Source organism: Danio aesculapii, chromosome 2 (genome assembly GCF_903798145.1).
Source record: "Danio aesculapii chromosome 2, fDanAes4.1, whole genome shotgun sequence".
Taxonomy (NCBI): Eukaryota; Metazoa; Chordata; class Actinopteri; order Cypriniformes; family Danionidae; genus Danio; species Danio aesculapii.
In genome coordinates, this window is record NC_079436.1 from 21,239,793 (window position 1) to 21,267,618 (window position 27,826).

Here is a 27,826-nt window from a genome sequence, read left to right on the forward strand (position 1 = left end):
CAAGACCTACAGAACCATTAAGATGCACTCTGTTGAAGTCTGTGAAAAACTCACACCTGAGCAATTAATGTGACTTCATTCTCCATCTTTAATCAGCCACCACCAAAAAAGCCTTTAGTATAAAGTATTCAATATGTTTCAGTATTACACATAACTAATATTTCAGAATTGTTTTGTTTTGTTTAATTTTTATGTTTGTATTGTTTGGGTTTTTACCAAAATCTGGTTCAATTCCATGTCAACAGCTCATTCAGAAATATTATTCCCAGGAAAAAAACATGTTGTGTTCAATACTTATTTTCCCTGCTGTATTGAATTGAAATATTTTAGTATTTCAATTTTAAACAGTTATTTAACAAAGATTTCTTTGTCTCTTATTTAATTAGATATCTCATCAATGGCGGGGAAAGTTTATTTATGAAAATAATTTATGCAAAACAAACAAATTGAAATTTTACCTACAGAACACAAATGTCTTGTTCAATAACTTATTTTCTTCCAACAGATGCTGGGATTTTATTGACGACGATCTGTGGTGGATTATAAAAACCCCTACTTTGATCACAATATTGGTGAGTGAGCTTACAATAACAGCAAAAGCCCACTAATATGGAATAGTTCAAATAAAGTCTTGTTTGTTCATCTGTTCATACTGTTTTGTTTTGTTTTGTTTTTAAGATGAACTTTATTCTCTTCATTTGTATCATTCGGATTCTTCGTCAGAAAATCAGCTGTCGAGATATTGGGAGAAACGAATCCCACCAGTACTCGTGAGTTTTTGTATTTTGTCACAATAGACACTGGGGTCTTGGATAAATAAGTATTTAAAGGTCTTGTGAAGTACTTTGAAATGTGAATTTTTGTTCAGTGTGTGACAGTTTGAACTGAAACATTAGGACAGTGTTGGACATAAAGTATCTCTTCCCCCTTTTAAAAAATACCCAGTAGTGTTTCATTTTATCACAGCTCTGCCAGTGAGGGGTTAAGCTCAGGCACAAATAGCAATAGCGTCTTTGAGGGGGCGGGGCATGTCAGATACTAGAAAGCATTTGATTTGTCAGAAGATTTTTGATGAGAGACTGAAGGATGAGGTGAGACATTTGTGTGACAAATGAGACATTTAACCAGCAGTGACAAACTGCAATCTTTGGATGTTTATATCTTATTAATGCAAATTTTGTCACTGTTTTGTTGCACACTAATTTACAGATAATCATACAAATAACATGCTGATACCATAGACTGTAAAATATATGGACGTAGTATCCGTGACGTCACTCATAGGTTTCTGAACACTGCAAACGAAGCTAAAAGTAGGCGCGGCCAACAGTCGCCATTTTGTTTGCGCGTCATCGCACCCACGGCGGGATACCAAACAAGGGCAAAGAGGCGGAGAGTGAGCGGAGCTACAGACACCTGCTGGCACTTTGCTTAGACCTGGCAGACAGACTTTTCTTTGGGAGAAACGCTTGATACTTCATTACCTGCGACTCGTTTGAGTTCTGACCACATGTGCTTGCTTGTACACTATATCAATAAAGTGTTTAGACTTTTAAAAACACTGTTGTAATACATTGAGCCACTAAGCATTGTTCTTATGACGTTTTTCAACAGAAGGAAAACGCGAATTATTTCCAAACACTTCAATTATAGTCTGTGTTAGTAAATGCAAGACTATTGAACTCCATGCATAACACTGCATGACAAGGCTTCAGATGACTGATCTAGAGCCTACAGCTAATCAATCTGACACATTCTGGAGTGTTTTACGGGTCTAAAGAAAAATATTAATGATAAATGATCTTAAATAAAACAAATACATTTATAGAGATGGTATACAAGTATATAACTTTACTCACATGGGAAACGAGGCCACACGAATGGTTTGTGAGCACAATTAAATGCCCACAGCATCCCATATCATCTGATAATTGTAAGAAATAAGTCCAAAAGGCAGCTGACTGTGTAAAGCCACATAAAACAACACAAAAATACGCTGAATTTGCCGAGATCAGTGGCTAATCTGCCGGATTTAGCTGAGGTGAAGTGACGGCGACCAGCGAGACCTAGCTGTCACTCAAGTGGCCACGCCCTTAATTATGCAAACTTAATATAACCTAAAATAAAGGAAACGGATGAGTTATAAATAATTCACCCCCCTCACAGTTGTCATGGAGGGTAATAATAGCTATATGACCCAAAATCGTTCTTTGTACCAGGCTGTAAACACCTTTTTTCTGTTGTAAAGTTGGCCATTCTAACAGTGAGCTCAATTGCAATTTGCTCTATTATGGAGCCAGGACTAGCGGAATTTTGATGAATTGCAGTTTCAGTTACTTCCGTATTGGCTTCCCGAGGGAGAGCGGGAAGTTGCCGCTTGGCTGATACTAACATCTAAAAAACATTATTTTAATTTGACTGGTACTTAAAGGAGAGTCAATCAATTATCTACATTGACTTGATTGTGTTTGTGTGGTGCATTGTAACATGGTAATGCTTCATTGTTAACATGTTCGTTTTATCTTTATTCAACACCTTTGTTTCTATTCTCGAAAAATTGGTATTCTTAGCTGAAGCTCCTCCCTCAGAAATACACAATGAGCTCAGATTGGTCAATTAGCACTGTGTGTTCTGATTGGCTAAAAGTTGTCTGGAGGTGTCACACCCAGAGCATGTAAATTATAGGCTTGCAATGTCACAAACCCTGTAAAAAGCTTGATGTAGTCCCTACCAGTGATTTGTTGTAGGTTTAAAGAAGCAAATTAACTTTATGGGGGCGTAAGTTTGCAGATTTAGTTTTTGCTCAAACAGTAATATTATAGACTAACTAAAGTAGAACTAAAATAGTCAAATGAAAATCAGATCAAGGATCCCTTTAACATCTGCTGTTTCTTCTGATTTGCAGGAGACTGGCCAAGTCAACTCTTCTTTTGATTCCACTTTTTGGCATAAACTACATAATCTTTGCCTTTATGCCTCATCACTTCCAGTCTTACATACGTCTGGTGTTTGACTTGATCCTGGGGTCTTTTCAGGTGGGAAGCATGTTTTTACCCACAGTTGCTTATCTGGTTTGGATTCTCTAAAGGCCAGTAGAATACTAAGACTGGCACAGTGATGTGGTCTTACCGTGGGATCTGCCAGCAGGCCTGAACCCCAGACGTGCCCAGTGATATTTATTCCCTCCATGTCTGTTATGCAGCCAGATGAAAAGGTTGAGTGAGGATATACAAAAATGAACTTAAATACCTCAAAGATTTGCCCATCCATCTTCCTCTGACATCACATGAGCTGAACTTTAATATAAATATTGCTTTTTGTGAACTAAGATGTTTATTTTATATGATGATTATAATCTTATATTCTTAATCTATATATATATATATATATATATATATATATATATATATATATATATATATATATATATATATATATATATATATATCAGAATCAGAATCAGAAAGAGCTTTATTGCCAGGCTTGTTCACACATACGAGGAATTTGTTTTCATGACAGAGCTTCTACAGTGCAACAGCATTACAGAGACAGGACAAAAAAGCAGATAATAAATATATAAAAAAAAAATACAAGTAAGTATATATATATATATATATATATATATATATATATGAGCAATATCACACACGTAGCAATGCGATGTGGCTGTATTTTGGCACTGGTGGGGGGTGTGTGTTGGCACAAGGCCGTAGGCCGAGTTCCTTAGTGTCCCACCAGTGACGATATACAGCCAAATTGCACTGTTACTCATGTGATATTGCATTTATACAACAGTTCGATGACATAATTGTGTATATAAAAAAGAAAATCTAACACGGAGAGTCTAAAAATCCTTTTCTATGAGGAACTACTTTCTTCCGCCATTCATTCACATCTCACAGCTGGTCAGAACAGCAGAAACCATTGCTACTTCACAAACATCACAAATCTAGTATTTGAATGATTCTCTAGCGTAATATCTAAAGTGATGACAAAACAGGTGGTTTTGTTCAAATTTTAAGAATATAAAGCTGAACAGTATGAAATGCCATCAGGCAATCGAGGGATCACAATAATTAACCCCGAAAAAGTCAAAGCAAAGCAAACACTACCAGAAACACTACCAGATTACTACTGTATGGTATAAATGCAGCATTAAAACATACAAAAGAGAGAGATCGACTTAGAAAGTAACTTACCTGTTTTATAATGATTTGGTCAGCTGTAGTTTGAGTTTTTCTCCTCTAAGGGCTTATTATGCAGTCTCTGTTGGCATCTTGTGGCGCAAGCGTCTCTGCTCAATATGACAGGTTGCCGATGCACTGTCTCTCCGAATGTAAAAATATTTTAAAAAGGCACTATTATAAAGTATATAAATAAACTGCTTAGTTGCAATCTAAACAACTGCATAAACAACTAATAAAGTCTCAAAAGAACATTATGTTGTCCAACAGCTGCAATATTTGTTAGACTGTAGTGAGTTTATTGATCTGCTGATACTATATGTGGGCGGAGTAATACAGAGGGGTGAGGAGGCTGAAGGAGTGCTGTTATTGCAGAATATTGCTAATAAGAAAATAAGCTAATCAGATTCGAGAACCCGACAGAACTCTTGTAAAAATATGTATATATAATGATTATGCCAGTTATGACAGACGTTTTATAGTAAAGATCAAGTTAGAATTGGCCAATACATTGACTAAGCTATACAGTTTTTACTGGATTTTTTTATCTTACTTGTTAATGTTAGTTAAGAAAAATAAAACCATTCAATTTCAGTTCATGTTAGGATCAGCTAAGCTAATGTACATTATATAATACCAAACAACAGGGACAGCTTTTGATATTAGTATTATTTTAGTACAGGTAAGTAAATGTTAGTACTGTAAATGTTGAAATGGCTGATTGCTGTGGTTAATAAATTCTTTAAAAGTATTTTTCTGTTAATGCACGCTAACTAATATATAGTGAGCATACATTGTATGTAGATTATACTACAACATAATCATTAAAATGTTAATTTTAATGGTTATCTTTTTTTAATATATATATATATATATATATATATATATCAGTAATCATTGAAATATATTTGAAAATAATCATTGTTTTTTCATGGATTAAAGTGATCATTTTAATATTTGTTCAATATATATATACTGTATATATATATATATATATATATATATATATATATATATATATATATATATATATATATATATATATATACATACATACGTTTTTATGTATTAGTTTTCATATAAGAATTTATAATAAAAATATACATGTTAAAAATATTGATCTGACTGCAAATTTTCATTTCTCTTCAGGGATTTTGTGTCGCTGTCCTGTACTGTTTTCTAAATGGAGAGGTAATATCATCAGAATTGAATGTGTAGTCTTGTCTAATATCAGAGAGAACTCTACATGTATCTACCACTGAAAAGCTAGAAACACAAACCTGAACCTGTTTCTCATGATCATAACAAATTTATCTCAACAATAAAATAGATTTTCCCTGACCTCATCATCCAGGTTCAGTCTGAGATTAAGCGTAAATGGAGGCGATGGCACATGCAGAGGTTTCTGGGAGCAGACACCAAATACCATCAGCCCTCGACGGCGAGCAACGGCCTCAACTTCAGCTCCCAAATCACCATGATGACCAAAAGCAGCCCCAGCACCCGCCGAGCCTCAGCATGCCAGGATGACTTCTCAGCTGTCTGATCGAAGCGGTGCTGTCTGTGACTATACATGGAAACTGAAGGCATTTTCACCATCCTCAGGCGTCGCTCCTGGAGGAACTGCTCAGATCGTGAGGAAAAGCACACAGATCCAGGCTCATGGTGATAGTTTGACATGTGATGCATCTCATTTCATCCACATTTATCAGGAGGAAGTATGAAAATTAGGCAGACTGGTTTGATGATTTCTTCAGACTACTGAACTGCAGTCAGAGCACGGGTATTTGCTCAAGAGTTTAAGGTGAGACACTGCAGGCGAATGGGGTTCAGATAAGTAACTAATAGTAATTATTATACTTTCCCGGTTCATTGATAACATGAAGAACCACAATTTTTTTCAATAATTAAAAATACAAATGTTTTCTAAAATGGTACTTTGTATTTTTTTAGTTTGATGAGGCTAATGAGGCTAATAACTGCAAAAATGTCTGTATTTATGAAAAAAAAACCCACCCCTTTCACCAGGCTGGCTACAGGCCTGCCTTAGCATTCATTGTACCTAGAAACAGCAGTCGAACATATGTTGTATGTTTTGCATATTTCACAAATATGTAGGGTGAAGCACATTTTCCCATTGAGTCCAGCCCGATTCTCACGAGAAAACGTAACTATTTTACGTTTTGTCAGTTTAGTGGCTAATTCATATGAATTTTTATGAGTTCAGTTGTACGAAAATGTCCAATTTTAAAAAGTAGGCATGGCACACAAGCCCATCCCTAAACCCAACCATCATTGGACGAATGAGATTGTACGAATTCCACTAAATCAAAAAGCTACGAATTCTGAGATTGTGTTGGTGAGTCTGTGTTGGTAAGAACAAATCCCTCTGAAAAAATCCTTTCGGAATATAGATATGAATATAAAAATGTAAAGTTTGCTGTATAAGAGCTGCAGGATTTTTGGTTCAGTCAAGAAAAAAAAATATTTTGACTTAAATTTTTGCTTTGAATCTACTGAAGTGAATTGATTAAATGTGATACATACATTGTGAATCATACATTGTGAATGTTAAACACTTCAGGTCACAACTACAAAAGTGACCAGTGCATGAAAGCAGTGTTTTTGCCTTAAACCCACATCAGAGCATTTTTTTGTGCACAGTGACTGGCAGTAATCTTCCAGTTGATATCTGTCTGTCGTATTTTTGTGCTCTCATTATGCTGCTCAAGATTTGTCAGACTCGTAATAATCTGTAAAGCTGAATGGTGACCCTTTAGGTCTCTGGTGGCCAGGTTTTATTTTTATCTGCTTCCCCAATCATAAGTGAGAAAGAAAAACGATGTGATTTAGACAGTCTGACATTCTGCTGAAATACAGTTTTTGCATCCTGCTCATTTATGTCTGTTTTCATGTGGACAAACAAATGTCTCTCAGCGAGAGCCATAAAAGCATCTTTACTTGTGCGACAGAAGTCTTTCCATGTATTTTATAATAGTGATTTATTGTATAGCGCTGTGTGAAAATGTACATGGGTTGTGTAACTGTACTCCTGTTGCATAAAGATATTTGTGTAAGATATGCTTCTTTCTAGAGAGTATTTTTAGTCAGAAACCTTTAGGTGTCAAAAGTACATGAATATTTTCTAGCATGTAAATGCATGCTTCTTGTACCTCAGTGTGAATTGCTGTTTTTTGACAGTATATTGTGGATGTTGTCAAAAATATATATACAGAAATGTTTTTATTACATTAGATCTTTGTCTTTTGATTTTCCAAGTATTTATTTCAATTTTTTCTTTGAAATTTTAACAAATCTTCACCATCATCAAGCACTTTTATTACAGCCCAGCATGGCCCTAAGTCATATCCACAATTAAATTAAATATTATTATTTATCCTATTATTTATTTGTCATGCAACATTTATCACTTTGTTTTATCACTTTGTATTAACCTAGTACAATATTTTAGTAGCGTACATTATATAATATTCCCATATGATTTGCTTCAATGATGTGAAATTTTTTTTATGTTATAATAAGTATAGGTTTATATATAAAGTATAATATAATATAATTACTGTTATTAGTTATTTCCAATATAATATTATATTTGGATGACAGCATTTGATTCAAATTTAAACTGCACAATAATTGCCATTGTCCCAGATTATCACTTTTTAATTAAATAAAATCAACCAGTTAATCAATGTTTATGACATGATTTGTGCATGTAAATTATCTTGTCTATAAATTAATTATTGTCCTACTGGGTCAAATTGATGTCATATATAAAGCTATAGTAAAGTGAGTAATATATCTTAATATAAATCGTAATATAATTTTTGCTCTAAATAGGCTGAAAAATTGATTTGGTATATAAATTATTGTGTCTATGGAGTTTTCAATAAGTCATTGTAATAATGTATGATAGTCATTATTTTTGTTCAGAAAAAAATATTATTAAAAAGACGGATGTATGTGCATGTGAACATTATTTAATGCGTGTATTCACCCACACATATTTAAAAAAAAAACTACACATTGTATTACTTCTGACATTGATTCAACCTCAACACCAACTGCTTTGTTTTCACATACAGTTGAAGTCAGAATTATTAGCCCCGTTTATTTCTCCCCAATTTCTGTTAACGGAGAGAAGATTTTCACATTTCTAAACATAATAGTTTTAATAACTCATTTCTAATAACTGATTTCTTTTATATTTGCCATAATGACAGTAAATAATATTTGACTAGATAATTTTAAAGACACTTCTATACAGCTTAAAGTGACATTTAAAGGCTTAACTAGGTTAATTAGGTTAACTAGGCAGGTTAGGGTAATTAGGCAAGTTGTTGTATAACGATGGTTTGTTCTGTATATCGAGAAAAATAGCTTAAAGGGGCTAATAATTTTGACCTTTAAATATATTTTTTAATTAAAAACTGCTTTTATTCTAGCCAAAATAAAACAAATAAGACTTTCTCGAGAAGAAAAAATATTATGAGACATACTGCGAACATTTCCTTGCTCTGTTAAACATAATTTGGGAAATATTTAAAAAAGAAAAATAAATTCAAAGGGGGGCTAATAATTCTGACTTCAATTGTACAGTGGATTTCATATTTCTTCCGACGTTTCGAAAACAACCACATAAATGTCTGTACGTTTCTATAAGTTGACAGGAGTGAGAGAAAGCAGATGACTGAAAGGTGAAAGATCTCATCTTTGTTTGCATCCAGTCTGAAACGCGTCTGTTATTTATTTATCTACCAAATCCCTTCTTAAATCATTCTCAAAGCTCCCTCTCCTCGTCCCTTTGCACATATCTCTGCCTATAGTTTCCGATGTTTGAATATCATGCTGATGTCCCAGCAGGCAGATTAGCCGGACTTGATTTAAAATTTCAACAGCATGTTATTTTCAGATGTGCGCAGATGAGCCGACAGGAGGCAGCGACTCCCGAGGATTTACAATAGTATCTGGATGCAGCCTTTATCATGCAAGCTGAGGTTACATCACTCAGCGATGCAATGTCTGACACAATGCACTCAAATGGAACGAGTGACGTCACTGTTAGGGATAGGGGTGGGGTTAGGTGAGCCCATTAAAAAGCATTGGATGCAGCACAGATTGCACTGCACCGAATCTGCAGGCAGACACCAGGATTTCGCTGAATTGAATGGACTCCCATGGGCAGAGGCTGGAAATTAAGCCCATGATTACACCATGTTAATTAGGAAGAGATCATTATTAATGATATAATATATGCAATTCCTTCTTAAGTCAAAAAGTCGTTCACAAAAGGAATGCTCAAACGTAGCATAATTAAATTACCATAACTCATCATTACAACCATAAACATCTTTGTTTGAGATGGTTATTATTAGACTCCCTTTCTGACGTGAGTTTTTATGGACCCGTGATTTATGGAAATTTGTGAATTACATTAGGCTGCTCATAAATGTCAACATGACTTTATTTACACCCTTCCTCTTATACCAGGTTATTGAGGTCTTTTCTGGTGTTCGACAGTTCTGTTTAATGTTAATATGTTAAAGAGCTAATTTTAAAGCCCGCTCACAAAAAGCATGACGAGTGATAACATATATTTTTTCTCAGCGTTAAGTAATAGGAATCATGAGTGTATTTTTATAGATATGTTGATAATTTGAGAACCTCTCAATTTATTTTCTCAGGGTATCCCAAAGGGTTCTGTTTTTGGACCTCAACCTTTTAAATATCTTTGGGTGAAATTATCTATTTTACAGTTTTTTTCAGTCACTTTGGTACATTTCTCAGATCAGAATTGAAATTCTAAAAAAAAGTGCCTTTGTCAAATCAACAAATACAAAACAATGGATTACCTGCAAAAGCCAGTCTCTTGCTCAAGATCTGCTTAGTTCATCTCTCAAAAATAAATATCTTTGTCAATGAACATGACATTGACAGAATGACAAGTGACATTGACAACCCAGCCTCATTCTGATTACGTACCCCTATACCAGAGGTGTCCAAACTCGGTCTTGGAGGGCCGGTGTACTGCAAAGTTTAGCTCCAACCCCAGTCAGACACACCTGGGCTAGCTAATCAAGCACTTAAGATGCGGTCACACTGGGCTTTGTGTGTGCGAAATTATGTCGTGCAGCGCTGCGAAAAGGGGCGGGATTAAACAAGATGATTAGACATTAAAAAAAGCCAGCGATTGCTCCATGTTTTAAATTTCTGTCCAGAGAGGTCATGTTTTGATCCTCGATTGGTCTCACTCAGTCAAGTGATGTGATTTCGCAGGTCAGAGTTCACCAAGCTTGAACTTTGCACCGCAGCAACATGCGAAACTTGACGCATGACCTTGCGTTTCCGGTCTGACGCATTCGCGTGCGTATGAATGGAAGTCTATGGGAGGAAAAGCCCAGTGTGACCGCAGCTTTAGTAGGTTTTCTAGAAACATCCTTGCAGGTGTGTTGAGGTAAGTTGGAGCTAAAATATGCTGGACACCGGCCCTCCAGGACCGAGTTTGGACACCCCTGCCCTATACATTTCTGCAAAGCGGCAAATACATCCCAGGAGCTACTTTTTTTGCGTTGTTTTTTTTCGTGAATCCACCAGAGGCCGCTGTTTATGCCTTTTGAGATCTCAAATTTCTCTCGAGAGTGCCATTTGCACCTGCTGTTCTCGTGTAAATCCACCAGAGGCCACTGTCTACTGACTGACTGATCAACCGACCAATACCTCCACCCCCCCCTTCCCTAAACCCAACCGAAAGTGTTTTCAAAAGCAATCCAGAAAAAAACCTCACGGCAGCCTGAGTCTTACCACATTTGTAGATTTGACCACATTTCCACTCTGTTATTTACTTGTTTGTTTTATTTTTAGGCTTTTGTTTTTGTCTTACCTGCTTAATGGAACCGTTCTTCAACACTTGATGTGCACAAGTGATGCAATTCAATTCATGTTTATTTCTGTAGCGCTTTTACAATGTAGATTGTGTCAAAGCAGCTTAAAATAGAAGTTCTAGTAAATTGAAACTGTGTCAGTCCAGTTTTCAGAGTTGAAGTTCAGTTTAGTTCAGTTCAGTGTTGTTTAATTTTCACTGCTGACAGTCCAAACACTGAAGAGCAAATCCATCGATGCACAGCTCCACAAGTCCCAAACCAAGCAAGCCAGTGGTGACAATGGTAAGGAACCAAAGCTTCACCAATTGACGAAAGTGAAGGAAAAAACCTTGAGAGAAACCAGACTCAGTTGGGCGCGACCTTTTCTCCTTTGGCCAAACTTCTTGTGCAGAGCTGCAGTCTAGGTGCTGGAGACTGGAGAATGCTGGACGTCCATCATGGAAAAGCTGCAGGTGTGAGTAGATCACCGGCAATGATGTGAAAATTCAAAGCAACTGAGATTCAAAGATATGGTCTACAGTTCTGTTACTGCTTCCTCTCCCTCTGCTTTAATCATTGACGTACTCAACACAAGTGTTGCTGACATCAAGGTTTGGTTACATAACAACTGTTGAAACTCAAATACAAAAATCAAGGTTAGTTTTTTGGTCCACCATCTCTATTGTAAACATGACTTTGATTTGTGGGCTTCCTGCACTCCATTTTACACTACTAAAACTGTAGATAGTTTTATTGATGCCAGAATCTCATTTTGACCTTGGGTTCGGGAAAGGCTGGAAATGTTATGACCATAGTAAACCCTCGAGAGATGACTGTGAAAATGCCAGTTTCTGGCAACAGTAGTAATGTTCAAAGTCGTTGAAATCACCTTCCAGCCCCATGCTGATGCTTGTGTTTTATTGTCTCGAACACGTCTGCATGTCTGAATACATTCTGTTTCTGCTGTGAGTTGCTGATTAGAAATTTGTGGACACACATAATGAAACATTAGGCATTGGAGCAGTTATGAGTATTTATTCATTGGACTACGAATTGGACTACGTTTTTATATAGGTTAAGATGAGCTGGTTGTGCAGAATCTTTCTCGTGACAAATTAAATATCACTGATGCCCATGAGACTGATTTTCTGGGGCAAAAACAGCTAAAAATATAAATGTAAAATCCTATTTAAGTCAAAAGCCTATGTCAATCAAGTTACAATTATCAACACTCATTTATCACAAGCAAAATTAAAGATACACCACCTTTACTGGCAAAACTATGCACAAGTGCACCTAGACAAAAGTAGGTTTAGTTCATAGAACCTAATTGATTTCAAGAGTTCACACTTAGCTGATGATTGGTAATAACTTGTTTGGCATGCTGTCCTGAGCTTATAACATCCTCGAGCCCTGGGCTCCCTCACGTTAGCAGGGCGAGAGGGGAGTTTGAGCTCAGGTAGATCTTGATGAACTCCCTCGACTTATTTCTGACTAATGACAGATATAGGATGGCTAAAGAGAGATATCCGGCTTGCTAAGAGTTTGACTATGATGCCAAATTGGTATGTTCAATTTACTTTGCGTGTTTCTTGTTTTTGGACTGTGGGAGGAAACTGGAGAACCCAGGGAAAACCCACGTGAGCATGGGGAGAATGAGCAAACTCCGCACAGAAATGTTGACTGGTTTAGTAGGGACTTTAACCAAAGACATTCTTGATGTGAGGCAACAGTGCCAGTCACTGGGCCACCGTGTTGCCCATTAGAAAGGAGGGGGAGTAGGTGTGGGTGGGGGGATTCTTCAAGACGAAGATACTGAAATAAGAAACTCTGGTTATTTATAGTGAGTTAGGAATCATCTGATTGGTGAATCAATCGTAGGCTAATACGGGTTCAGATGTGGACAATCAAAAGCATGTGATCCTCTCGAAATTAGTTTATAAATAAACTTCGTCAAACAAATTTATAAACTTATTTATTTATTTAAACTAAGTTTATAATTAAAATTTTATATAACACTATATAATTTATAAAGAAAGTATTAATGACACTATTTCTAAAAAACAAATCTTTACAGCATTTTTAAACATGTAAAGAAACCAAAATACACTGGCTTTCCAGTTTTTTTAAGTGTCTTGGAGAAGTTTTAGTTCATTTCCAGTTTGTTCTGTTTCTTCATGTCTCTCCGTGGATTGGTGGATGATGGTGAGATCAGATCTCTGTGTGGAGCAACAGCAGTCGTCAGTGCTGCTTTTTCTGCAAACAAAAATTTATTATTTAACAGGCCAAAATGTCTGTTTGTTACAGCAAAAGAAATAAGTGAACTAAAATAAAAACACAGACCGGTGTTCTCAGTGTTGGGGAAACTACTCTGCTACTAAGACTGAACTTAAAAAGACCCCTCTGTCCTGATGTTTGCAGACTAACACCACATTTATCGGCCTCATTCAGGATGGTGATCAGTCTGCTTACAGACAGGAGGTTAAGGAGCTGGCTATCTGGTGGAGTCACAACCATCTGGATGATAGTGGACTGCTCTCTCCCCATTGAGCATCATGGACACTCATTTAGGTTCCTGGGCACCACCATCTCTCAGGACCTGAAATGGGACACTCAAATTGACTCCATTGGCAAAACAGAGGCTGTACTTCCTTTGTCAGCTAAGGAAGTTCAACCTTCCAAAGGAGCTGCTGAAACAGTTCTACACCTCCATCATTGAATCCATCCTCTGCACGTCGATAACTCTCTGGTTTAGCTCAGCTACTAAATCTGACCTTCGAAGACTCTGTTGGATAGTTCGGACTGCTGAGCGCAACCTCCACTGGTACAACCCTCCCTACCCTCCAAGAACTGTACTTATCCAGAGCGAGCAGAAGGGCTGCTAAAGTCACTCTGGTTGATGCTACAGAGCACTGTGCACCAGAACAGCCCAACACAGAAACAGATTCTTCCCTCAGGCAACCCATCTCATGAACACATTATGATAGTAATTGTGAAACAAACATCACTACTTTTATACACATATACACTTTTTTTATTTAACAACATTCTTTACATGCCAATAACAGCTGCACATATAATATACCTGTACATACACTTGTCAATTTGTATATTTACATTCACTATTTACTTCTATTTTAAAATATATTTAAATATATTTATTATTTGTTTTTTTTAATGAAGCTCTGTCACGAAAACAAATTCCTTGTATGTGTGAACACACCTGGCAATGAAGCTCTTTCTGATTCTGAAACTGAAGGTTGATAAGATACAAGCTGTTTATCAGGTAAATTAGCTATGCTGTCAAATTATAAAAAGAAGCAACACAACTTTTTTGTTACACTACAAGATACTTTCTAAAATTAGCTATTGAAGCTACTTTTCCCACAAACGCATATTACAAAAACGTGAATACGTATTAATTTTAAGTACAATTATTGCTATTAAAACAGTACAATACAATTATAATTCATTCATTCATTTTCTTTTCGGGTTAGTGAATGGAGCCAGATCCCTCTCAAAAACTATACATTTATGGAGCCAGATCAGTCTCAAAAATAATATATTTACAAAATAAAATTCATAGGTGCACATGTAACAGGGTTATATTGTATCTCTCCACTTGCATACATTAAAATACTAATGGGAAGGAAGGGGTTAACATTTATTTATTGTTTTACATGTAGAGCGCCCCCTTTGTTACCTAAAAAAAAAAGAAAAGGAAATTCGTTGCAGAGTATGTAGGAGGAAGCCATTGCACGAGGCTGGTAGATTAGATCTGCGCTCATTTTTCTGTTCTAACTGTTTTCACAATAAAATCGATAAAAGATATAACAGAGTGAATATTTATTTACACAACGCAGAAGAGACGCAAAAGACTAGTTACACACAGCACAATTCACAATTACAAAATCCAATTTGTAAATTCAAAATACAACACACAATTCGTGAATTCAAGAGTAAAAGTCATAAATATTTTTGTCACATGAATTGGATTTGCATATTTTTAAATTGTGTTTCGAATTTATTAATTGAGTGTGAGTATTTATAAATCGTGTTTTGAATTTATGATTTAAAGTGTAGAATTCAAGAACTGGATTTGTGTATTTTTGAATCTTGTTTAGAATTTATGAGTTGGATTTGTGTATTTACGAATCATGTTTAGAATTTATGAATCATGTCTAGAATTTACAAATGGGATTTGTGTATTTTTGAATTTAGTTTAGAATTCATGAATTGGATTTGTGTATTTGCGAATCGTGCTTTGGCTTACAAATTTAATTTTGTAAATGTGAATTGTGATTAATTTTATTTTGTAAATGTATTATTTTTGAGACTGATCTGGTTCCATTTTAAGTTCCTTTATTAATCTGGGGTTGCCACAGTGGAATGAACCACCAACTTATCTAGCATATGTTTTACACAGCGAATGCCCTTCCAGCTGCAACCCATCACTGGGAAACACACACTATCATTCAGACACATAAACGACAGACAATTTAGCTTACCCAATTTGCGCATGTCTTTGGACTCTAGGGGAAACCGGAGCACCCTGAGGAAACCCACACGAACGCGGGGGTTTGAATCCTGGCTGGGTCAGTTGGCATTTCTGTGTGGAGTTTGCATGTTCTCCCCGTGTTGGTGTGGGTTTCCACTGGGTGATCGAGTTTCTTTCACAGTCCAAAGATATGTGCTATAGATGAATTGAATAAACTAAATTGGTCGTAGTATATGTGTATGAATAAGTGTGTATGGATGTTTCCCAGTACTGTGTTCAGCTGGAAGGGCATCTGCTGCGTAAAACATTTGCTGGATAAGTTGGCGGTTCATTCTGCTGTGGCGACCCCTGATGAATAAAGGGGCTAAGCCGAAGTAAAATGAATGACTGAATAAATAAATAAATAAATAGAAAACCATGAGATGTTTGATTCACAAATAGATGGCTTTAATATACTACTGTAGAGTTTGGTCGTGTAAGACGATGCTGTGCTGCTTCAGACCACTGTAGGATCTCTAAATGAAATAAAGCTGTTGTCAAGCTACTTGCTAGAAAATGTAGTTAGCTACTGGAAAAGCTACATTGTATCATAAGTAAAAAATGTATTTGAAAATGTGGCTATATTTGAACTACATGTAGCTAGCTTTCAATGTGTTCTATAAAATTACTTGAAAGATTGAACTATTATTCCTCACAGTATTTTTGCACGACCTTTTAAGTCTGTCAATAAAGTTATTAGTAAGGCGCAATTTCAGAATATGAAAATTATCAATCTTTTATGTGTGCATTAATGTTTAATGGAGAAAATAAATGGCAAATCTCAGACGCAGCATGATGCTGTCTACAAAATAAAATCTTTTATTAAAAACGCGCTGTGTTATAGCGCCAGCTGGTGGCCGCGGCACGGCTCTGCTCTGCAGGCGGTGAACTGGTTCACTCGGCGGTGGACTCGCTGACCCCACAGCTCCGCCTGTGCCTTCAGGAGCTCCGCGCCTCTGACTGCGCAGCGGCCGCCAGGTGCTCAAACAGACACTTGAAGACCACAAAAAATGCTCTTTTCCCGAGAGGTAATACAACCATTTGTAAACATAATTTCTCTCTGATAGCTGCAGACTGGAATGCTCCATCCTTTTATCACGTCCCTGTCGCTTTAAAGCTCCAGACAAAACGACCCATATGATTTTCGACCTCCAATCATCATCTTCATCATCATCATCATCACCGCTCTTCTCATGCGGACATGGCGAAAAAGCACAGCTGTCTGAGAAGAAGAGTGGATATATAAATGACAGCGGTTTTCCTGCAAACGGAGCGGTGAAATGCTGAGCAGAGCAGCCGCTTCTCCTTCGAGGCAGAGACCGCTGGATCATCATGGTAGGAAGAATGACTGACTGACTGTTGTTTCTATTTGTTATTGGCCTGCAGAGTCTGACAGAGACAGACTTCAGTCTCGCCTGAAGGATAATGTCTGAAATACTAATGTGCTGACACCATGCACAGCTGTGCAGAGCTTCAACAACTTTTGCCTACTTTTGGTTAAGATGTTGATGTTATTATCAATACTTCTGTTCAGATATTAATACAAAGCTTATCTAAATGAACCACCTGATCCATCACATAGGGAATACTGTGACTTAAATTAGCAGTGTTGTGTTTGTAATAATGCTGCTAACTAGATCTTAAAATGAAATCATAATATAATTCAAAAGAATATATAACAATAAATCTTAAAAGCAAATAAAACAATTTAATTGTTAAAATACTTCACAATAGATGTACTATATTAATCTAATATGGACAATATCTTTACTGCTATACATTGATATATTGCACATACATATGTAATGTGAAGTAATTTTCTTTGCAATTATTTATTTTTTGAAAATATATAAACAGCTATAATTGTTTTATTTCATTTTTAATTGCTGTGTGTGTGGTCTGTTTTTTATGTGTGTGGGTTTATTTCAAGGTTCAATTCTCACTATTAATAAAGTAATTTAATAGTTTAGTTTAGGTATTGGTTGGGATTAGAGATGTAGAACGAATGTGATCATGTTGAATATATACTTTATACAAATCAACTTCATACTTTATGCTAATAAACAGCCAAAATGTCCTTAGTATAGGCATGCTAATATGCTAAATGCTAAACTAGTAATAGTCAGAACTGGTCCCTATACTGAGATATTACCAAAATTTTATATAACTATAAATACAATTACAATATTTACTTTGCTGGATAGCTACTTGTAAACACAGAGTTATTATTTGTTATTTATTATTTGACCCCACCAGAATTTTTTTAAAGTTGCTAGTTGCTATCAGCATTTTTGATGATGTTCACCCAAATTTGACGGCCCTTAGAGTGCTTTCTGCTAGGAATACATAACCACATTATATATCATAATAAAAACAAGCCTCTACTTAAAAAAAAAAATGTGTTCATGTTTTATCACCACTTGAACGCAGATAGATTTTAACATTTTTGTCAAAAAATGCATTTTTAAGTGATAGTTTATATACATATCAATTTTAAGTTGTAATACACAGAGTGATTCAAAAAGAATACTACAACTGAAGGTGGTCATGCTGAACATCTATGAACTTGTTTTCTACTGAAAAAAACTTCACATTGATTAATTACCCAAGGTTCCATCAAGTTTCTTTGATTAAATACAGATTTTCAAAGTTATGGTATTCCTTTTGAATCACCCTGTAAAATACATACACACATGGACATACACATACATGCATGCATAGGCAGACACACACATTTAACCTCATCCAGATCGGTGGGGTGGATCATTTAGCTGAGGTAATCCCTGATAAAGAAGGGAGTAGGTCAAAGGAAAGCTGTAGAACTCCTCATTTTTACACAGCATCTGATCTAGACTCTGATTGTCTTATTCTTTGGTCCCAAGAGACCCAGAAGTCATGTAATTCATTCAGGACATGCGCTCGGGCTTCCTTTACCATATTATACCTAAAACACGGATTGCCATAAAACTTTTCAATGAGAGGGAAGTATTGTCTCTTAATTAACAAGTTGTCTGTAAAAATGTCTTGTCAATGCTGGGGATAAAGTTTACATCTGGAATCGATGTGCATCTCACTTTAATCTGTTTCACTTTGACAGCTGATTGTGGAGAAGACTGCCGATCACCCGTCTGTGGAGTTCTCCATCGTTGAAGACGTGGCCCTTCACTGCACCTTTTTGATGGACAGGCTGAACGAGCAGCGTCTCTTCCAACCAGACCTGTGTGACGTGGACATCGTCCTCCTTCACCATCACACGTCCTTCCAGGCTCACAAGGGCGTCCTTGCAGCCTTCAGCCCATTCTTCCACTCGCTCTTCGCCTCTAGTAAAGACCTGAGGCGTGTGGAGCTTTCGCTGGATGCCCTCAAACCCCAAGGCCTACAGCAGATCCTCAACTTCATCTACACCTCCAGGCTGCTGGTCTCCGGCAGCAATGCTCAGGATGTCCTGAGAGCTGCCACGGTGCTCCAGATGAGCAACATTGCTACATCCTGCAGCGAACTCATCTCCAGAGGCACGCTGGAGATCAGTGTCAAAGATCAGCAAAACAAACCTGAGGGCAACTGGAGCGATTCGGTGAGGGACATCAAGCAGGAGAAGGACACGACGTGTGCCAGGATCTGCGGAGGGAAGAGTGAAGGAAACCCGTATGCGGTTCAGGTTGCCGATTTGCAATCGGTGCAAGGAAGTATTTGTAAAGTGGAAGGGAAGGAAACGAGGGACCCTGAGGATGCTGATTCGTTTAACGGAGAGCAGATTATCGTGGAGTTGAATCTGAATAACCAGACTCTGAATGTGTCGAAAGGTTTGGATGGAAGCTCAGCTGCTCAGTCTCCATCAGGACAGCAGCTTTCTGGAAAAGAGAAGAGTAGTGATGGGACTTTTAAAGAATCAAGAAACAATGTGACTTTGGAGGAGGGGGAAGAGGAGGAGGAGGGTGAGCAAAGTGAAGATGAGGATGACGATGAAGATGTAAGACTTGAAGGCACTAGTGAAGATGAAGGTGAGTCTGTTTTTATGTCAGAAATGAAGAGCCCGGCTTCTGCTCCACTGGTCTCCAAGAGGAGCTGTGCGAGAGCGAGGCAAGAGACGGATCATGGCGAGGAGCATCTGGATCAGGATGGCTTTGAGAGCTTCAGCTGTGTAAGGTGCCCAAAGACATTCAATAACCGCTGGTACCTGGAGAAACACATGAACATCACACATAGGCGCATGTGTGTCTGTGAGAAGTGTGGCAAACGCTTCCTCCTGGAGAGCGAGTTACTGCTGCATCAGCAGACCGACTGCGAGAAGAGCATACAGGTGAGCTACTTATCATTCATAGATGCAAACACCTCACCCTATGGTGAACATTCATCTGTTTGAGATCAGTGAGATTAAGATCGGCAAGTTATTAGAATCGCATAATCTATATATATATATGTGTGTGTGTCCATTTCCCATTAATACTTTAGCGAAGTTGAGCACGTTCTGTTTTTGACAACACTAGTATATATATATATATATATATATATATATATATATATATATATATATATATATATATATATATATATATATATATGGGTGATTCCAGACTTATGTGTACCTTTTGCGTCTACAAGATAAAAGTTATATTATTTTTTAGAAACAAAAATTTTAATAAAATATTTTTTAATAATTACACAAATTATATTATGTAATCTTTAAAAAATAATGTTTGTATGTGTATTTAGCGACATTCTGTCTTGAAAATATTAACTTGTAGAGTCCTACTATACCTAAAGGGTTTTTTATATAGCATGAAGATCTGTTTGTTACTCAAAGAAGTAAAACCAGGACAAACGCCAAAGTAAATACTGTACAATTCACATGATTGTATCTGAAAGTATATGTTTGTCTGGTTTTGCAGTGTCTGACTTGTGGAAAAGCCTTTAGAAAGCTCTGGTCGCTTCATGAGCACAATAAAATCGTTCATGGCTACGCCGAGAAGAAGTACACTTGTGAGATCTGTGAGAAGAAATTCTACACGATGGCTCATGTACGCAAGCACATGGTCGGTGAGTTGGGTTATTGTTATTTTCACTCTCAGATCTTCACTCACAGTCTTTCTTATACTCTAAACGATAATAGCCCAGCAAACAGTTTTGTGTTGAATAAACGTAGACAGCTTAGCAAAAACAGGGCTAAACTTGGGCTGTCAGTGAAAATTTAAAAGACATCTAAGAATAGCCCAAAACTAGACTTGTCGTCAGATAGACAGATTAGACAGACTTTATATGTGTAGTTATTTATTTCTGTTTATTTGATGACTTGTCTAGTTTTGGCCTATTATTAGATGTCTATTAGATTTTCACTGACAGCCCAAATGTAGGCATGTTTTAGCCAAGACGACTTTGTTTAGACATATATTAGAGATCTTTTAAAAATAAAAAATGCTTGCTGGGAGGTTTGGCAGTCTGATGATCAGCCTCTTGCATTTTCTTATCTTCAGCCCACACAAAAGAGATGCCATTCACCTGCGAGACCTGTGGCAAGTCCTTTAAAAGGAGCATGTCTCTGAAGGTCCACTCGCTCCAGCATTCAGGAGAAAAACCTTTCCAGTGTGAGGTATGAAAATGATGCTCAAATTAAGCCATACAGTAGAAGAAACTGGGTCTGTTTTTAGTGTTCATTTTAAAGGTGCCATATACTGCATTGATTCAATATGTTAAATTGTTCTCTGATGTCTACGCAGTAGGTATGTGTCTTAGGTAAGTTTAAAAAATCTCCAGAAACGGTTTTATATGCTCCTTAATTACCAAATATAAAACCCCATGGATCAGAAGGTCATTATTGACCATATTTGGAAAGGTCGCAAATGTTAACGAATTCTGCTCTGATGCAGATGGAAGTAAAAAGTTATTCACTTTTAACAATAACTGCTAAACCTTTTAAGTCTACATCAAATGGAAGTTGCTGAGACTTTTATTTCAGTATGTTGCTGTACCTCCAAATGAAACGGAATATTGATTGGGTGGCGGGGCTTTCCTTTTGCGCATCATTCCCTTGTAAATTGTTAATTTTTTATTTCACATAGACTTAAAATCTTTTGTTTTTACAGGTGGCTCATATGGCCTATAATACTTTAGCGAATACCTTTTAAAAATCCCTAAGGGGAATCATTGGGAAAAAATTGTTTTGGAACCAGTGCCCAATAATCTCTATTTCATGTTTTAGCCCAAAGCGGAACAATCTGGTTAATAATGTCATAATGTTTTATAATCATCAGTTATTAAGTGCTGGAAATGTTTGAAACACTTGTTGTTCTTCAGGTGTGCAGTGAGCGTTTTCAGTATAAATACCAGCTGCGCTCTCACATGAGCATCCACATCGGACACAAGCAGTTTATGTGTCAGTGGTGTGGGAAGGATTTCAATATGAAACAGTATTTCGATGAACACATGAAGACGCACACAGGTGAGATGCTCATACACATGTAACACACTTTTTCAAATGCTTTTTTTCAAGGGATGCCATTGATTAAGCAATGGTTAATTAATAGTTGCCCATCTTTAAATGGATACACCTTATTAATGGTTGGTTAAGCATGGACATCAATAATGTGCGCAGTTTTGAGACATTTGAGTAATTTTACATGGAAAAAATTAACAGAGAGTACATTAAGAGAGAGCGAGAAAGCGCACACACCCATCGTGTAAACAATATACATTTAATGCATACATTATAAAGACAAACTGTTTTGGTCAAACTGTGCATAAATCACATCACTCTATGTGAACATTAGTCAAAAAAAGCTTAGGCTTAAAAGGATGGTCTTTAATGTGAACTTTTCTGTCATAAACTATAACAATTTAACTTGTCAAAAAATTACTTTTAAAAGAAGATGTAAGCCAGTCATTCAAAAAAATCTGAATGTATTCACAAAATTTTATTTGGTCATCAGAATCTGCAGTGTCAATGTGGCCTATGGCATAATAAGCCTTTAACAAGTCATAGACACTCTTCAGTAAATGTTGGCCCTTTCACATTCTCCATATTTTGCTTAATACGTACATTTACAAAAAAAAACATGCTTCTAGTAACAATGTATTTATAATTCATTCATTGAGCATCATTTTGTTTGTAGCAATGTTGAGGGTAATTATAATAATAATGCATTACAGTATGATTTCCAAATAAAAAATATCCAAGTTTGATATGAAAACTAATGGTTGTTACACTGTTTTCCAATTTATTGTGTTGAGCTCATATATATGAGCAATATCACACTTGGAGCAGTGCGATATGGCTGTATATTGGCACTGGTGGGTAGCATGTGTTGGCTCGAGGCTGCAGGCCGAGTGCCTTATGACTCGTTTCCACTGACTGGTACGGTACGGTACGGTACCAGATGCTTTACACGCATAAAGATGTTTATTACCAACTTTTCTATGAACATGAGTTGATTATAACTGCAGATCAATGACAGTGTGAAACAGCCTACTGTAACGTCTGTAATTATATTTAATAACTAAATAAATGAACATATATAAACACATACAGCCCCTTACAGTCTCCGATTTGTTACCAACTACAGAAGAACTACACACAACAGACATTTCGTCCGTATTTAGGTTAAAAAACCACACAAAATATAGCCTACAGTCAGTGTAAACCTCTCATCTGTGTCTGTAATCTTCAGCAGCACATGTAGCCTCTGTTAGACAGTAATTCCGTCATTCCCAGTTTATATTAGTCCAAAAGGTGAAGATAATAGTTAAACAAGGCATTTTGTTCATGTTTGCTGAAGAATAATGTGCTCCTTTTTTTCCGGCTTCTCCTTTGCTTTTTCGCGCTTCACTCTCGCGTTTGTGTCTGACAGGATCTGGTTTGAAAAGCACGTCAATAATCAAGCGCAGGTTATTATCATCAGCTCAAGAAGTTTGTTATTTCAGATATAGACGCACGGCAAGTGCAAGCAAGAACGCAAAACCGCTCGCGCTTCAGACTGGCTCGTAAAAAAACTACGATGCACAGGGTAGATTCTGCTCTACTCCATGGCTTTGTGGCTGTTCATCAAGATGACGACAAGGTTTGTTTGAGCCTGGATTGACCATGGCTCGTAATTATATGTATATATAATTCCGCTGTAATCTCTCGCTGTGTATTTCAAACATGGCGGGTTTTTTGTTTTCATTCTGGCTTGTTGCGTAAGCGAATGACGTACCTCTGTAAACCAATAGCGTTCAGCTGCAAGTCTAGCTCCGCCTTTTGGTACCCTTTCTCTTGTTTGGTACCCTTTCGAAAGGGTGCCGAAAAAGTGGTACTGTACGGTTCGGTTCAGTACGCCTTTTGACAGTGGAAATGGCCATAAAAGCGTACTGAACCGAACCGTACCGTACCACTCAGTGGAAACGGGCTATTAGGGGCCAATCACACCAAACGCGCTTTATGTGTTGAGAAGCACCTTTTTTGAATGGTTTACTAACGGCCGCGAGTGTTTTGCGCGCTGCTTATGTGCCCTGCATGCCTCCTGTTTTAACTGCCTGCTGTGCCTCACGTTTTTGCCCTTGTGCGCCGTGCGCTCGCAGTTGAAGAAAAGTAAAATCTGAGCGGAAAAAGCGTGTTACATTAATCGCGTCTTTTACATTCTCCAATTAAATTAAAGCAGAGGCGGGGTTTCCATTGAGGTTTTGTGTTGTCAAGACGACTACAGAGACTTGTGGAGGAGAGACTTGTGGTTGCTGTTTTGAGTTATCCGGAGTTGTATGACTTCGCAAATCTTGAATATCACAATATTATTAATTATTTAAATTATATTAATATCAACAGCAACACTTGAGCACAATACCCAGCTGATTCAGTCGTTGTTTAGCAACATAAAAAAGAGCACCGTGCTTCTTTTTTTCTTGTCAACAAAAAAGACAGTGTGGTGCGCCTCACGTTTTTGGAACAAAAGCGTGTTCGATGTGATCGGCCCCTTGGTGGATCCCAACCCCCCAACACCAACAGTTTAATGGCATAATTGTGTATATAAAAAAGAAAATCTAAATCAAACAGGGAGAGTCTAAATATCGTTTTTTATGAGAAACTAATTTCTCTGCCATTCATTCACATCTGCAGCTGACGTCAGAACAGCAGAAACCATTACTCATTCACAAATGTCACTTTAGAGCTAGTATTTGGGGGATTCTGTAGCATAATCTCTAAAGTTATGACAAAACAGGTGAGCTCACATTTTAAGATTATAAGCCTGAACACCATGAAATGCCATCAGTCTACAGAGATTTCCCAGTATTTCTCTGTTGCAATCGGGAGATCACAATAATTAACCCACGTAAAAGCCAAAGCAAAGCAAACACTACCAGCAACACTACCAGATTACTATTGTATAAATGCTGCACTACAACAGACAAAAGAGAGAGGGACAATTTTTTTATAAATGAACTGCACAGTTGCAGTCTAAACAACTGCATTATCACATAAAAAAGAACATTATGTTGTCCAACAGCTGCAATATTTGTCAAACTGTAGTGAGTCTATTGATCTGCCATCACTCTATGTGGGCGGATTAATACACAAGGGTGAAGAGGCTGCATGAGTGCTGTTATTGCAGAATATCACACTACTATCAGCCAGAACCAGACAGAACTGTCGTAAATATACACAAAAGAGCCCAGCCTGGAAAAAAAAACTCAAAAGTAACAGGACGCATTACTTTTTCTAAAAGTAAAACTTAAAGTGACACATTTAGTTACTCTTTTTATGAAGTAATACAAAACTGTTATCCATCCCTACTGAATAAACCACCTTAAACCAGCCTAGACGGGTTTTAGCTGGTCAACCAAGCTGGTTTTAGAGGGGTTTTGGCCACTTCCAGGCTGGTTAAGCCAGGCTAAGACCAGGCTGGAAAAGGCTGGAAAGGGGCCAAAACCCCTCTAAAACCAGGCTGGTCAACCAGCTAAAACCAGCCAACCAGCTTAGGCTGGTTTAAGCTGTTTTTTTCAGTAGGGATTGCCTTAAAAATAACTTTCGTGCCTGAAGGCTATCAAGAGGTTAATAATCCTTAAAGGGTAGTTCACCCCAAAAAATAATTCTGTCTTTATTTACTCTCCTTTATCTTGTTCCAAACCCGTTTGACCTGTGTTGAACACAGAAGAAGATATTTTGAGGAACCATTGACATCCATAATATTTTTTTGTCGCCACTATGATTTTCAGCTTTCTTCAAAATATCTTCTTCTGTGTTCAACAGAAGAAAAAAGCACATACATGTTTGGAACCACTTGAGGGTGAGTAAATAGTACATTATCATTTTTGCGTGAACTGCCCCTTTAATAGTCAAGAAAATTTGTGGCCATCCCTAGTCGTTCTAACAAGTCTACTGGCTCTTTTCAGGAGAGAAACCGTATATATGTGAGATCTGTGGAAAGAGTTTTACAAGTCGACCAAATATGAAGCGGCACCGGCGTACACACACTGGAGAGAAGCCTTACCCCTGTGAAGCCTGCGGTCAGCGTTTCCGCTTCTCCAACATGCTGAAAACCCACCGTGAGAAGTGTTTGCAGGTCAGAAACCCTCTGCTACTGGACTCCTCCACTATTGCCAATCACACAAACCAGGACCTGCTGACGGGGATGGAGACACTGAGGGACGTCAGCCCACAGCTGCACGGCATGGTCTCTTTTCCATCATCTGTGCTTCACTCGGTTGAAGGAGCACCGTCAAATTCTCATCTGCGTTCTGTTATTCCGCTCTTTTCCACTGGAAGGACAGACTCAAGGATCCTGTAATGACTGCTTTGTGTTTTTATAATTTTTCATTGCGAGTTTGACATTTCATGTTAGTCTTGTCTGTTTTTATGAGTGTTATTCTGAAATTCCTGCCATTCCCATATTGATGGAGTCGTCTGTGCTTTCATAGTTAGACAAACAAGTATTAAGGAAAATGCTAAAGGTATTACCCAGAGTACTAAATGTTTGACATTTACACTTTAATATGCAGTATATTTGTAGAATAATAAATAAGACTAACGCATATTCATCATGGCTAGTCTTTTTAACATTAAACCTATTAAACACAGGCCAATAACTGGCAGAGTGCAGTCAGGGTTTTACATCCAGAAGCTGTCCCATACAGACCCAGACCTACAGCCTAGAGAGGTCTGTGGAGGATTGTTTGTTTTGTTTTTTATTCTGCTCCCGCTGGGCCCTGTACAGCTTTCTTCTTTGAGTGAAAATGACTTCATCGCAAGTTTCTGGCTTACACTAGGCCTACCAAATATAAAAAATATAATAAAACATAATACAAATGTTAATTGTGTTCATAGTGAGCTATATTCACATTATCTAATGACATTACATGACAGAAAGCACAAGCACTGTAAAATGTAGCCTAGAGCGCCATCTGCTGTTAAAACCTGAGCTCAGAAAATCAATATAACAGAGAGAATTGCGTTACTGTTTAAAACTCTAATTGAAGTCCATCAATCACAAAACATCAATTTATTATCCCAGTATCTTTTAAAAAGGTACTAACTAAAGAATAAGCACTACTATCTAATTAATAAGTCGCCTATCTTTTAAAAAATGTAGGCTACTGACTAAGCACTATACCTGTACTAAATGGAAATATACTATCTAGTATGCTTTATAGATTAAATGTTAAAATGGCTAGGTATGTATTCGGTTCATAAAGCTTTCAGTTTGTAATTTATTATTTGTAGATGCTTTATTTCATGTCGTCGTTTGTTTATAAGCATTGTTTGACTTTAGGGGGCGATATCCTGTGGTTCATATACACACACAGGTCTTGATGATGGAAATATTTGGTCAGTTTAGCTTGTTGGTGTGAAGGGTTTCACGAATATTTTTAAGTTCTTACATTGTTGTTGCATAAATATGTGTGTGTAGATGCCACCTTCTAGCACACTAAACATGTTGACGCATCCATCATCTTGTGGAATGGTCACAGTGGTGAAAGTCAATTAGCTTTTCATGATGCCATAATATTGACCAGATGCTAGGCATCTGTACACAGGTATATGTATCTGTGGTTTGTTTTCAGAAGCACCTTAATTATACAATTACATTTATTCCCCTTTAAATAAACTAAATTATGAATGACTAATCTGAATGTGTTTCCACTAGTGAATAAAAAAAAAAGTTTTGTTTAAAAAACTTTTGAAGAAATATTAAGGGTGTATGTCTTTGGCGATGCTCAGATTTATAACTGTTTAACCTGTTATTGTTGCTGTTATTGTTGGTCAT

General features: G+C 37.0%; 2 protein-coding genes across 3 annotated transcripts in view; both read left to right on the top strand.

Annotated features, from left to right (window-relative positions):
• Nucleotides 1-7,438, top strand: part of vipr1a (vasoactive intestinal peptide receptor 1a) — a 57,820-nt gene extending 50,382 nt beyond the window's left edge. Inside the window, exons 9-13 of the mRNA XM_056474600.1 lie at nucleotides 506-572; nucleotides 679-770; nucleotides 2,906-3,035; nucleotides 5,334-5,375; nucleotides 5,539-7,438. Coding sequence (XP_056330575.1) covers nucleotides 506-572; nucleotides 679-770; nucleotides 2,906-3,035; nucleotides 5,334-5,375; nucleotides 5,539-5,730 — 523 coding nt within the window. The 3' untranslated portion in view covers nucleotides 5,731-7,438. The remainder of the gene's footprint in view (nucleotides 1-505; nucleotides 573-678; nucleotides 771-2,905; nucleotides 3,036-5,333; nucleotides 5,376-5,538) is intronic.
• Nucleotides 7,439-16,554: 9,116 nt separating this feature from the next.
• zbtb47a (zinc finger and BTB domain containing 47a) lies at nucleotides 16,555-26,874 on the top strand. Of its 2 annotated transcripts, XM_056474602.1 has the most exons (7): nucleotides 16,577-16,627; nucleotides 16,717-16,934; nucleotides 18,697-19,899; nucleotides 20,489-20,636; nucleotides 21,071-21,186; nucleotides 21,891-22,035; nucleotides 25,956-26,874. In XM_056474602.1, the coding sequence occupies exons 2-7, from the start codon at nucleotides 16,932-16,934 to the stop codon at nucleotides 26,348-26,350; spliced, it is 2,010 nt and encodes a 669-aa protein (XP_056330577.1). In that variant the 5' UTR covers nucleotides 16,577-16,627; nucleotides 16,717-16,931; the 3' UTR covers nucleotides 26,351-26,874. The 2 variants fall into 2 exon arrangements, with proteins under 2 accessions (XP_056330576.1, XP_056330577.1); XM_056474601.1 differs by having other exon boundaries at nucleotides 16,555-16,934.
• Nucleotides 26,875-27,826: the final 952 nt, after the last annotated feature.